This window comes from Malus sylvestris, chromosome 4 (genome assembly GCF_916048215.2).
Source record: "Malus sylvestris chromosome 4, drMalSylv7.2, whole genome shotgun sequence".
Lineage (NCBI taxonomy): Eukaryota > Viridiplantae > Streptophyta > Magnoliopsida > Rosales > Rosaceae > Malus > Malus sylvestris.
This window is the reverse complement of record NC_062263.1, coordinates 11,744,051-11,758,233: the sequence shown is the minus strand read 5'-3', so window position 1 is coordinate 11,758,233 and position 14,183 is coordinate 11,744,051. Positions and strand designations below refer to the sequence as shown.

The 14,183-nt window shown below is 37.3% G+C and overlaps 1 protein-coding gene across 1 annotated transcript; it reads left to right on the top strand.

Annotated features, from left to right (window-relative positions):
- Positions 1 to 379: 379 nt before the first annotated feature.
- LOC126618117 (uncharacterized) lies at positions 380 to 8,385 on the top strand. Its single transcript, XM_050286211.1, has 5 exons — positions 380 to 417; positions 510 to 753; positions 7,014 to 7,111; positions 8,016 to 8,073; positions 8,241 to 8,385. Exons 1-5 carry the CDS (start codon positions 380 to 382, stop codon positions 8,331 to 8,333), a joined length of 531 nt encoding a protein of 176 aa, XP_050142168.1. The 3' UTR covers positions 8,334 to 8,385.
- The last annotated feature ends 5,798 nt before the right edge of the window (positions 8,386 to 14,183 follow it).

Below are 14,183 nucleotides of genomic sequence, written 5' to 3'. Positions count from 1 at the left end.
TGAAAATTTCTTATATGTTCATTAATCTCCAAAGTGGAGTATATATAGGAGTTACAATTGGTATTACATATGCAGTTTACCAATGTAGGACAATAAACTACTATTTACACTTTAACTAATATATAACTCACAACAATAACGTCATTTGAGTATGAATACGCCTCACTTGAGTACAAACTAATAGTGACTATATCTAGTAAATATTTCGGAGGTGTATATTCATAACCCTCTTCATATTATTACTGACTTATTTATGTAAATAGTGTTGAATTAAAACCCAGATCACAAGTGTTGTACATTTGAGTAATTGCCATGTACTAAAAGCCAGCAGAAAAGAACGATCATTGCGTGGATGAGAGCATTGTTCATCAACAGTGAAATGGCATATGTACCCCTCATTTGCTCCTCAGCTTTCAGGTTCCTTTCTTTGTTACACGTTGAAATTACGTGTATGCCCCTATTCTATTTGTGATGCCCAAGCTACCCGTTGTTTTTCTTCTTTTGCACAGCGTTCCCACGAGTTCTCCAAATTTCCTTTGGTTTCCATTTGCTTTACTTTTCTCAACCCTTATTTTCTTTGTTTGCTTTCATTTCTCAGCCTCTATTTTCTCTGTTTGTTTCATTGCCCATTCCAGATCCTTTTTTTCTCTGTTTGCTTCTACTAGTCTGCCTCCATTTCATATTTTTTTGGTTGTTTTCACGAAAGCGCCGTGTGCTGTCTATTCCGTTCCGATTTGTAGAAGATTATTGAAGGTAAGTTAGTTTAAAGCAATTCGAAAGTTTGAGATATTTTAAATTTCTTCTAATTCCTGCAAAAACCATATATAATAGTATGATTGTGTTTTGATTTTTTTTTTTTTAATTCAGATGATGATGTTCAGTTTTTTGGTTTGATTTAAAGAAATTTCTTACACAGAAAAATTAGGGTTTTCTGATTAGTGTTTTGGGTTGTACATCTGGGTGTTTCTTACACAGAAAAGTTAGGCTCTTCTAAAGTTAGTTAATCCCTAATTCGAGTCCTAATTCAAAAACAAGATACCCTTAGTCCTTAAACTTCCTCCAAATGCCCAGTCTGCAGTAGTTGCACCAAAAATTCCAACTCTTTAAATTAGTAGAATAATATGGAAGGCATGACAGAACCTGCACAGAGCATTACCATATGGCTGAAAGGAGAGTCGAGAGAGAGGTGAGTGAAAGGAGATGGGAGAGAGAGGTGAAATAGCATAAATGGAAATATGGTTGGCGGCTAGGGTTAAATAAAAATGTTTGTATGAGTAACTAATAATTAGTAAGAATATAAATGCATTTCTATGTTGTGATATCAAAATTTGAGATTTGGCTCATTGGTGAAGGTCCTTGATTCTCCAAGGGGGATCATGGGATCGAGTCTTTGTAGAATGTCAGGTCGGTTCGGGTAAAAACCGAAATTCACAAGGTTAAGGTTCTCTGGTTAGTTTTTTGGGGTTGTCATGTGGGTGGTTTTTTTTTTATATTTCAAATTTGTGGCTTTTGTCATTTGAGATTTATAGATGAATTGAAATTTAGTTATTCTGATTTCATCTCTCATTGGGATCCTAACACTCCCTCATCATTAAAAATCCTTTATGCGTGCTATGCTTCTCCAAGAACGGTTGCAAATCCACAGGCCATCAAAGTATCTTATTTAATTATTTATTGTACATGTGTATATTGCGTTATACATGTGTGAGTGTGAATTTGGCTTTCTCTGGGTTGATTTAATTAATGAGGTTTATTTTTGTTTTAAATTATTTCGGTTCCTGTTAAACTAATCAAACGTTAGAAGAGTGGAACCAGTGGTGTTTGAAAGAGGTTGGTTTTTCAATATTTTCATTTATACCATTTTAGTTGTTTGAATGGGGAAAGAAGTGTTGGAATCTAAAGGTCTTCGCCTAAGCCGATCAAAGACAGAATATATGGAGTGCAAGTTCAGTGCAAATGGAGGCCAAAACGAGTTAGGGGTGAGGATCGGTGATCAAGAAATACCAAAGAGCGATCGTTTTCGTTACCTAGGATCTATCTTGCAAAAGAACGGAGAATTAGATGGAGATCTCAACCATAGAATACAAGCTGGATGGATGAAGTGGAAGAGTGCATCCGGCGTGTTGTGTGACCGCCGTATGCCACTGAAGCTCAAGGGAAAATTTTATAGGACGGCAATAAGGCCGGCGATGCTGTATGGCACAGAATGTTGGGCGGTGAAGCATCAACACGTACACAAAATGGGTGTAGCGGAGATGAGGATGCTTCGTTGGATGTGTGGGCACACGAGAAAGGATAAGATTAGGAATGAGGATATCCGGGGTAAAGTAGGAGTAGCCGAAATTGAAGGAAAGATGAGAGAAAATCGGTTACGGTGGTTTGGACATGTGCAAAGAAGGCCTACTGACGCTCCGATTAGAAGATGCGACTATGGGACAGAGGTTCAGGGCCGAAGGGGTAGAGGAAGACCTAAGAAAACTTTGGAAGAGACTCTAAGAAAAGACTTAGAGTACTTGGATCTAATGAAGGACATGACACAGGACCGAGCACAATGGCGTTCTAAGATTCATGTAGCCGATCCCACTCAGTGACTTGGATTTTCCAAGTCTCCAACCGAGAAGTTTTCCTCACTCAGGAAATTAAGGGAACACTACCTCAACCTACATGCTCCACTCACAAAGCTCCAACAAAAGAAAATTCAAAGAACTTAGAGAAGAAGGCTTTGGTGTATTTAACACAATACGTTGAAATGAAGGAAAGCTTATTTATTGATATCCCCGATAAGCTACAAATATGTACATATACATGAGTCAAAATAAACAAACAAGAGAGAGCCTTCACAAAGGTTGCTTAGGAGAAGTCGCAGCAGTCGGTAGAGCCCCAGAAAGAGAAGGCACCGGAGGGGGATCATTCGGAGCCTCAGTACTGGACAGAACCCTAGAAGGAGGAGGCATCAGAGGTTGATCATTTGGAGCTTCATTACGCGGTACAGCCCCAGAAGACGAAGGCAATAAATGCCTTTGGAACAAACCCACAAATCTCTGATGATCAAGTAAAACCTGACCATCAGATTCCTTCATCTGGTCCAGCTTCCTCTTCATGTTTGTAGCATAGTCATGTGCGAGACGGTGCAACTGTTTATTCTCATGCTTGAGCCCTCTAATCTCCTGTTTGAGACTCATCACTTCAGCCGCCAATGATTCAACTTGGCGGGTTCGAGCAAATAGGCGTTGGGCCATATTAGACACAGAACCTGCACACTGAACACTGAGAGCCAGAGAATCCTTAACAGCTAACTCATCAGATCGTTTGGAAAGTAGTCTGTTATCTTTGGGAGTGAGAAGGTTCCTGGCCACCACCGCAGCGGTCATATCATTCTTCATAACGGAATCCCCAACGGTAAGAGGACCAGTAGGGGAGACGAAGGATGGGCGCCATATGTTGTCTGGAGAAGGCGGGGCTGCCTCTTCAACAAGGTTCAAGTCAAAACGACGGTCGGAGGGGCCAGACATTTTCAAAGGTGTTGAAGAGAGAAGAGGTCAAACAAATCAAGATCTTAGAAGTGTAAGAATGGAGCTTCTACTGGTGGAGATTCAAGTGTGCTTTGGAACTTAATGCCAGCCCCTATAAAAATCTGCACTCGACGGAGCTTCAGAAATCGAAGAGGCGCCTGCTCAGAAATCGAAGAGGCGTTTGCTTTCTCAAAAGCTGGGCTGCTCAGAGACCACGAGGGTCGATCTCAGAAATCGAAGAGGCGTCTGCTTTCTCAAAAGTTGGGCTGCTCAAAGACCACGAAGGCCGATCTCAGAAATCGAAGAGGCGCTTGCTTTCTCAAAAGTTGGGCTGCTCAGAGACCACGAGGGCCGATCTCAGAAATCGAAGAGGCACCTACTTTTCCAGCCTTGGCAGCACCTGTCACACGCACACTCAGCTTTGCGGAAATTATGGGCATTCTGTCGAAGACTTCTGGTGAAGTAGAAAGCACATGAGTCTTACTGTTCAATCACCCACTTCCCACACGCAATAGTAGCTCATGTGTATCACAGATAACTTTGCCAAAGTTCTCTGCCAAAGTTGAGCACGTGAAGCTTGCAGCTTCCACTACATCGCTCTGACCAAGACGGGTAAAAGAATAGCAAAGAAACAGCACTAACAAAGTTTAGACACATAAATTTTGAAGGTCTAGCTACCCCATATTATTACCCACAAGGGTAAAGGAACAGTATCACTGCTGGATAATTGGAAAGTCCCTGTGTGTCAACCTCTGTGCTTCGTGGCAAGGTAGACTAGCAAACATGCCCAACCTTTACTCACATTCGAGAAAACACTCCCAACAAGATTGCTTGCTCCAAAATCGAAGAGGCACCGTCCTCCGAATCTCGAGAGCCAGACTCCCAACATGACTACTTTCTCAAAAATCGAAGAGAGGGTAAAGGAACATTACCATTGCTGGATAATTGGAAAGTCCCTGTGTGTCAACCTCTGTGCTTCGTGGCAAGGTAGACTAGCAAACATGCCCAACCTTTACTCACATTCGAGAAAACACTCCCAACAAGATTGCTTGCTCCAAAATCGAAGAGGCACCGCCCTCCGAATCTCGAGAGCCAGACTCCCAACATGATTACCTTCTCAAAAATCGAAGAGACACCGCTCTCCGAATCTCGAGAGCCAGACCCCCAGCAGGATTGCTTTCTCAAAAATCGAAGAGACATCGTTCTCCGAATCTCGAGAGCCAGATCCCTGATAGGATTGCTTGTTCGAAAACCGAAGAGGCAACACTTTCCCAACTACAAGAGCCGGATCTCCTTGGATAAAGCTGTCTGTAATCTTCACACGCAACATCAGCTTTCCACATACCACAGACCACTTTTTCAAAGTGCTCTGACAGGGTAAAGGAATAGCATTACTACTTGTTGTTAAGGAGACTCCTATATATGTTAACCTCCATCCCCAACGGACAGACAGACCTGCAAAAATGCTCAACCCTTCCTCATATATGAGAGGGCACTCTCAACGAAGCCTTTCGAAATATTCAGCTTTCTTTCCCCCCGATAATACCTCTGCAAACAAGTTATACTAGAGCAAGAATATCTCATATCATCAGGGTTAAAAGCAAGAGTATCCCATATCATGCTTTTTCCCTGTCTTTTCCTTTGGCCTTGTTCTTACCTGCAAGACAAGGAGAAAGAGAGCAATCAGTCAGCACTTGGAATCAAGCTTCCAGCCAGGAACTGACTGCCTGGAACTTACTTACCTGGCATTGCTCTCGAGTACTCATCTTCAACATCTTATGCTTCCAGGGAAGATACCGCATCTGCCTGAGGAACAGATAGGGCAAGTGAGAAGGATACAAGGAAGCATGTGGAGACAAGCGTAACAGCACACGTGCCGATACATCCATTACTCTGTCAAAGCAAAAGTATCCCATATCAGTAGGGTCGAACGTACTCTAGATTTGATGGACTTGTTTTGACCCTCAAATTCTTCAGTCGGCCTTATACTCTGGAGGAAACCAGAAAACCCTCCAGCTCAGTTCAAGAATAAGCCTGTGGAAAGTTACTTCTTCAAAAGCAAAAGTATCCCATATCATCTCTTCTCATTTTTCTTCTCTTTATCCTTCATGCTGCCTGCAAGATAGGGAGAATGTGAACAATCAGCCGGAGCTCTGATTGCTTACCTTGTCTGTCACCTCTTTCAGCAAATCCCCTAGCTCGGCAACTTGAGGGACTCCTACTACATGGTTTGTATCGCGCTTGACCAAGCCTGAAACTACAAGTAAGCTTCAAGTGAAATTGATACATTACCTTGTGCATCTCCACCAGTTAAAGATACCACCCCTGGATGGAGGAAGAGTACTTCCAGAGAAGATGCCACATCTACCTGTGAAACAGATAAGGCAAGTCAAGACGATACCACATTCCGATACTTAGAAGTTTCGTGATTACGAGATCATTCTCCCACAATATTTCCTAATGTCATTTGTACTAAATCATTCACCTGTACTCACTAAAGGAAAGCTTGAACCTATGTACTTGTGTAAACCCTTCACAATTAATGAGAACTCCTCTATTCCGTGGACGTAGCCAATCTGGGTGAACCACGTACATCTTGTGTTTGCTTTCCTATCTATATCCATTTATATACTTATCCACACTAATGATCGGAGCAATCTAGCGAAGATCACAAAAAGCGACCGTTTTCGCTACCTAGGATATATCGTGCAAGAGAACGGAGAATTAGAGAGATCTCAACCATAGAATAGAAGTTGGATAGATGAAGTGTAAGAGTGCATCCGGCGGGTTGTGTAACCGTCGTAGGCCACTGAAGCTCAAGGGAAAATTTTATAGGACGGCAATAAGGCCAGCGATGTTGTATGGCACAGAATGTTGGGCGGTGAAGCATCAACACGTACACAAAATGGGTGTGGCGGAGACGAGGATGCTTCGTGGGATGTGTGGGCACACAAGAAATGATAAGATTGGAAATGAGGATATTCGAGGTAAAGTAGGAGTGGCCGAAATTGAAGGAAAGATGAGAGAAAATCGGTTCCGGTGATTTGGACATGTGCAAAGAAGGCCTACTGACGCTCCGGTTCGAAGATGTGACTACGGGACAGAGGTTCAGGGCCAAAGGGGTAGAGGAAGACCTAGGAAAACTTTGGAAGAGACTCTAAGAAAAGACTTAGAGTACTTGGTTCTAACGGAGGACATGACACAAAACCGAGCGCAATGGCGTTCTAGGATTCATATAGCCGACCCCACTTAGTGGGAAAAGGCTTTGTTGTTGTTGTTTTGCTGCAAGAAAATTAGCCTAGAAATAAAATTAAATACAAACACTTACATTTATTTAGGGTTTTGAGTTCATCTTTAGTTTAAGTACATTGTGGTTGTGAATGTGATTTAATGCATTGTGATCTTTATTTAATTTTGATTTTGTATATTTTAAGTGGTTTGGATTTTGAAGAGTGGGAAAAAGGTTTACAGGTTTTAGAGGAAATGTGGATAATTTAACAGGTGTTTGGAAATGGAGGAATGAATATGGAGGGTGGGAACCAAGTGATAGCAGGAAGCAAAGTAGAAGGGATTGTAAACCGAGGATATCTGTGTGTTGGGTATGTTTTTGTTTTGGGTTGAAAACTCGCTAAGTGATTTAATTCTTTTGGTAAAGTTTTTCTTTTGGCGCAACATAATACAGCTGCCCATGTGTAGATATTAGGAACTGTTTTTTCTTGGTTCTTGAGTAAATTGTTTCTTATATGGTTATCTAATGTTTTCTTTTTCTTAATTGATGAAAGGGAGGTGGAAAATAGAAGGTTTTATCATTTATTAAGAAAATAGAAGAGGAGCAATGTCAATAACTTATTATCCATTATATTATACTTAGCACAGTAAAAAGGTCGTACCCAGTGCACAAGGCTCCCGCTTTACGCAGGGTCTAGGAGAGGTGAATGTCGGCTAACCTTACCCCCATTTATGGAGAGGCTGCTCCCAAGTCTCGAACCCGAGACCTACCGCTCATGGGCGAAGGCACTTGCCATCGCACCACAGTAATGTAAGTAATTGAGAATCAACATACCCTTTGAATTTTTTTAACTCACCAATTTATTTACATAAAAAGATATGTTTTATATATTGTTGTAGTGAACCTATAAATTCTGTATTGTTCTTGGTCTGGATTGTTTGGTTTTATTGCATCTGTTAAAATGTGGTTTAAATGACTTTTTTGTTGTTGTGGCATAGCAACTTATGCAAGTAATGTGCCTATTTCATATTTCTGTGCTATTGAAAAAGAAGTATATCTATTTATCTTTAGACGTGTACTGTAGTTTCGCAAATTTGAAATGTTTGAGGATTTAATTTTTCTAATTGTTTTTGTATAAATTTTTTGTTCAATTTTGGCTTCTAAGTTTTGAGTTTTGTATTCTACTTTGTTTGTCGTTTGGGAATTGAAATATGTATTTATGTAGACTGAATTTTTATTTTTTGGGTTTTTTTCTTAATGTTTACATATTACAGGGCAAGAATAGATTTTCAAATTATCAAGCATCAGCAGCTTAACAAATCTTCAAATCGTCTAAGTAAAAAAAAAAAGGGCTCATTTTAATGCTTTGTATATAGTATTTACGAGAGGAGATGTTTTCAGGTTTCATGTGTTAGGTATGCTAAATTTTATCAATACTATAAATAGAACTTGTCTATTATGTTATTTTATTAATTTTATTTTTTTTGCGGTCGTAACAGGAACGTGGTGAAATGGATATGAATAACATCTTTTCTATTTTTAAATTCTTGATAAAGTTGTTTGCTAGAGTAGTTGTGTTTATTTCATTGTAGAAATCTTATTTAATGTAATTTTCATTTTTCATATAATTTTTCCTGTTTTGAACATTTGCTTTTGTCTATACATTTGATTCAAGTGTTATTTTGTATTTTTAACGGTTTCAGCTGATTCGTGTTTCTGTTTGGATCAGGACAATTTAATTTAAACAACCGTTGCTGGCAGTGTATTGCCACAGTGCAGTGTTGGTTGGCTTTTGTATCAATTTGGCTTTACTGACTCGGCAAGAAGACTTTTTTTAAGCATCAAGTTTAGTTTATCTTTCGTTACAAATTTTCTTTACTGGTAGGGATGCATGTGTTCTATCCTCTGTGTGTTGAATGAGTATGTTAAAAAAAGTACACTTTTGAAGCTTAGTGTGAAAATTTATAAACTGAATTTAGATTTGGGAAACGCATGATTATATTTAGGAAAGAAGACAAAAGCTTAGACCTATTTTAAATTTTTTAATATGTGTTTTAAGAGTTTAGGAAGAAAACGTGTTTATTAACTAATGGTTTGATGTTTAGGCTAATCTTTTTTAATACATGTAAAATATTGTTTTTAATCATTATTATATGCTTGATGTACATTTTCTTTTCAAATATCTATTAAGGTTTTAAAAGACGTTATCCACTAGTCGGGCGATGGGTTGGAGCCTAGCGCCTAGACGGACTAGACAAATTTAGTTAATTTAGTATTATATATTGTGTAAATAAGTGCCTATTTATACTTAAAAAACACATAATTGCATTGTGATACATCAATTGTAAACTAAAATGACATATAAACTATAAAGTATTAGAACGTATTTAAAACATGGGGATCAAACAAGCATATAATGAGTGTCATCTAAGTATTTAAAAAGTCTGTTACATTTTATTGACAAAATAAAATGCAAAATGAAAGTTATCGGTTTTATGTCTAAATAAGAGTGATGACCTAGGCGGGTGCCTGGGTGGGTTTAGTCGGACTAGACAGGTGTCTAAATGGGCTAGGCAGACGCCTAAGAGGGTGTAAGTGCACTTTCTTAATTTTCAAATACTTAAGGACTAATCGGAGCAGTGGATAGCCGCCTAGCGCTTTTTAGATCAGCGTCTATTATATTTTTGTTAATACCCTTTTTTTTGGGCAATCTGGTTTGTAGCTGTTTGTTTTTAAGTTGCTATAACAATTTGTTTTTCATCATGCCAAAAAGACGTATAAATGTCATAACAAATGATTCTATACAACAAGAAAAAGACTTTGTTCACAACAAATATGATGTTCCGTGTGAATATGACCATCAGTCCAAAAGAGTGTCCAGAATAATTATATGGAAAATTGTATATTCCCATATGTATATTCCCATCTCCAATTAGCACGAGGTCTTTTGGGAGTTCACTGGCTTCGAGTTCCATCGGAACTCCGAAGTTAAGCGAGTTCGCACGAGAGCTATCCCATGATGGGTGACCCATTGGGAAGTTCTCGTGTGAGTTCCCAGAAACAAAACCATGAGGGAGTGGTTGGGGCCTAAAGCGGACAATATCGTGCTACGGTGAAGTCGAGCCTGAGATGTGGTTGGAGCCTGGGCCGGGATGTGACAGGATGAGACACCTATACTCATAAATATTGTTTTGAAGTATTGGATAAATCACTTTTAGACATTTTATCAAATACTTTAGATAACAATGCTCCATTTGGTGGTAAAACTCTTTTATTAGGTGGAGATTTTCGACAAATATTACATGTTATTCCTGGAGGAAGTAAAGAAGATATAATAAATGCTTTGTTGAATAGCTTTTATTTGTGGTCGCATTTCAAAAAATTTCATTTGAAAGGAAATGTGAGATTGTCAAAAAAGGGATTGAGCATTGAAAAATAAAAATAAAAATAAGTTCCTTTGCTAATTGGTAGGTGATGGACAAATGAATAACACAAACAATATGGATATTTCAAATGATAGAGATACATCTTTGATTGAAATACCTCAATATTTAATAATCAATTCTTCTACAAATCCTATACATTCAATCTTTTTTGCAACTTACTCCAATGTTGAACTTTTTGACAATTTTGTGTAATTAAGAAAACAAGCTATTATAACACCTCGAAATACAACTGTTTCAGATGTGAATAATTATATAATTAATTTATCACCTGGAGAGCATTAGTTGTTTTTAAGTTATGATTCTTTATGCTCTTCAAATGCAAATATTGAAAACCTTGAAATAATGTGTCATACTGAATTTTTAAACAAGCTTGACTTCAATGGTTTACCTGCACATAATTTGGTTTTAAAAATAGGAATGGCCATTATGCTACTATGAAATTTAAATCAATCTTTAAGTTTATGTAATGGAACTAAATTAGTTATTACTCAATTATTTAATAGAATTATTGATGCTAAATTTCTCGTTGGAAGCAATATTGGTCACAAAGTTTTCATACCAAGAATCAGTCTTATAGCAACAAAGAGCAAGTAACCTTTCATTTTAAAAGACGCCAATTTCTAGTTAGACTAGGTTATGCAATGACAATTAATAAAAGCCAAGGTCAATCTCTGAAACAAGTTGGTTTATATCTTCCAGGACCTGTTTTTACACATGGTCAGTTGTATGTTGCATTGTCTAGATTGACATCAAGAGAGGGTTTAAATTTTTTGATAGAAAATGGAGAAACAATGCTAAGAACTATACTGTAAATATTGGGCTTAAAGATGTCTTACAAAATATGCAAGAAAGTTCTTAATTTTATTAAATCATGCTTACACATTTATTCATTTATTAAAAATAAATGAAATCCTATATTTATCAAGCAAAAACAAAATTGTTTCACATGGCTCTTAAAATCAAGTTTAAAGAAGCTAACAAATGTGTTTCTATTTGTATTCTGGTTTTATAAACTCTTAACTCTTTTCTATTTTCCTATGTAGGTTTATTTCAACTACTTCAGTCTTATTTACATCTCATAAAAGTATACCAGAAACAAAAGAACACCATGTTCAGTTTTAATTTGCTACCAGCACAGTTGCAATTTCAAGTAATTTACTTTTTTGTCTATATTATGTTGTCAGTTATTGATAAAATGTTAAACAACTTACAGATTTGACTTTAATTTTACATGTTCGTGGTTTTTAACATTTTACTCGAACTGTGCAGCATCTTAAAAAAGACTAGGTGATTAGACTAATTATCTTACAAGTTTATCAAATGTATGACAAAAAAGGAGTTTAGCTTGAAAAATTGCACACATGTATTATTCAAAATTACCAAACAATATAGTCTTCAAGTTTTAATTTTCAAATTTTACTAGCTTCTTTTGTCAATTCTGCATTTAATTGTTTAGCTGTATCTTTTACATTCAAATTATTTCATTTTGTGAGTCAATAATATGTTTCTTTCTATTGAATTATAGACTAAACCAGACACTAATAAAGTATTTGCACAAGTCACTTTACTTCCTCAATGAAATGTAAGTTCTTGGCTTGAAGGTTCTAATTTATTGTGGATAGGTAAAAATGATTATCTGTTGAGATTCTGATGGTATGATGTTTTTATAAATTTTAGCAAGATGACAACACAGTAGAATAGACCCCCCCCCCCCCCTCTCTCTCTCTCTCTCTCTCTCTCATATGCCATTACGGTTTCAACTACATTCATTTTTCAAGACCTTAACTGCTTTTCATACAAGCGCCCATGGTGGATTTATAATGTTAAGACAGCATGCAGATCAAAACTTTTCACCACTGGTTTGTTTTTGTCAACTTATAGTTTGCTGTTTCCATTTTTTCTTCATTTTTGGATTTGATTCTTTCTCACTTTAATATTGTTTTTAAATTTGTAGAATCTTAAGCCCTTACATAAATTCAGTTGTCAACATGTTCTTAACATGAAAAATCTTATAAAATTCACTGATATGATGATAGAACATAGTGATAAAGTTTTAGAATTTTAAAACTAAAAGATTCGATAGGACTTCAAAACTACTACAAATTCCATATAAATTTTTTAGGAATTTTAACTTCTTCTATGGACTTCATTTGTAATTTTGATGCATTTTTATAAGGAGATTGCAAGATGGTATTATTATTTGCGGAACTCATCGCCAAAATAAAGTTTCAATTAGTTTTAAATATTTAAACTTTACGTGGAAATACTTACATAAAGCACTATATGTACTTTTCGTGCTGTAGATTAACATTTTCAATGTGTCTTTTTTTTAAGTTTTGTACACGTTGATGATATTTACAAAGCCAAAGACAAGATCGTACTGTCCTTTGTACAGCAAATGACACACCCTGATCCAGAATGTCCACCTGTACTCCGAGTCGAGGTGTGTTGGCCGACACCTAGAGGGTAACGGAGCCATAAACTGTAGTGATGTGGAAAGTGTGAATAAATTTAAACCTAAAAATGCCTAAATATAAAAGTGCGTTTGTAAGCGAAAATGAATCCGTGTTTGTCTCATCTTGAGACTAGTCATATTCATGCTTGAGTTAACATAACACATACTAACCTTAGCGGATTGTCAATGCCCAATTGGCAATCCTATAATTAGGAACGTTTTAGAAATAAATATAAGAGAAGGGTCTCGTTAATCTAACTTACTTAGATCACTTCTCTCTTAGATTAAATACATTCCTTGGATTCCCTTATTGCTTAAACACAAATCCACAAATCACAATCTAATTCAAATTTACTTTTATATATCCACAAATCACAATCCAATTCAATTTCAGCTATCTATATCCATTTCAAATTCACATATCCAATTCAATTTCAAAATCCAATTTTAATATCCACAAATCACAATCCAATTCACATATCAACAAATTCACATATACAAGCTTCGGTGCAAATGGACATTTTTATATATCTAATTTACAATGGATGGTTGAGATTAAATCTTAACCAATCCAATGGTCACCAATTTTTTAAATTTAATTTACTGTATATAAAATTATTATAGCTTTTTTTTAGGGTTATAAAATTATAAAATTAATATTTTGCTTATCATGTATCGTATTACTCACGTGTATATCCAAACCAGCCAGTTATCTTAACAGGTGCTTATCGAGTTACCCGATAATGACCCGATTCATTATCGTGTTGACCTGAACACCTATTAATTTCCTGTCGTGTCGGGTTATCGGATCGTGTCAGGAATTGCCAAGCCCAGTTTAACACAATAAGTATTCCAAAAGCTATTACATCAAACGAGTTGCTTTGTGGGCATACTTCCAACACAGATACCACTAGTGCGTCGTCGTGCAGAAAATCGACACCTTAGGCATCTTGCTCGATAAAGCCAACGATAGGTCCAGGTTGAGTGTCGACTGCCTGGACTTGCGAAACTAGTAGAACCTGCCGGATCTTCCTCTTCTTTGAATTGTTGGTGGCCTCTAAGTGCTCAAACTCGGTGAAGATGCCATTAATCTGAATCGTCTTGCTGGGTGGCTCTTCGTCAGCGTCCGCGTTACTTCTAGGCTGTGCAGCTGGCTTGCCCAAATATCTATCGACCTTGCCTTCCTTCACAAGCTTTTTTAGGTAATTCTTCCAAGTGTAGCAGTCGTCAGTTGTGTGACCGAGACTTTAGTGGAATGCGCAGTACTTAGTGTGATCAAACTTGGAAATATATCTCTTTGATTATTTCAACAGCTTGAACCATGGCTCGTTCTTGATGTTGCGAAAGATTTGGTTGATCGGGATCAAGAACTTTGAGTAGTTTTTTATCGTCGGGCCTCCTTTAGTCGAGGATCGGTCCCTACGTTTGGCCCCTGCTTACTTTTATTGTTGTACTGCTTTCCTTTTTATGAGATACTACCAATTCTCTTTGAGGCTACTTAGGTGCCTTGTTTACTTGCCGAGCCTTGTCCCAAAGTGCAT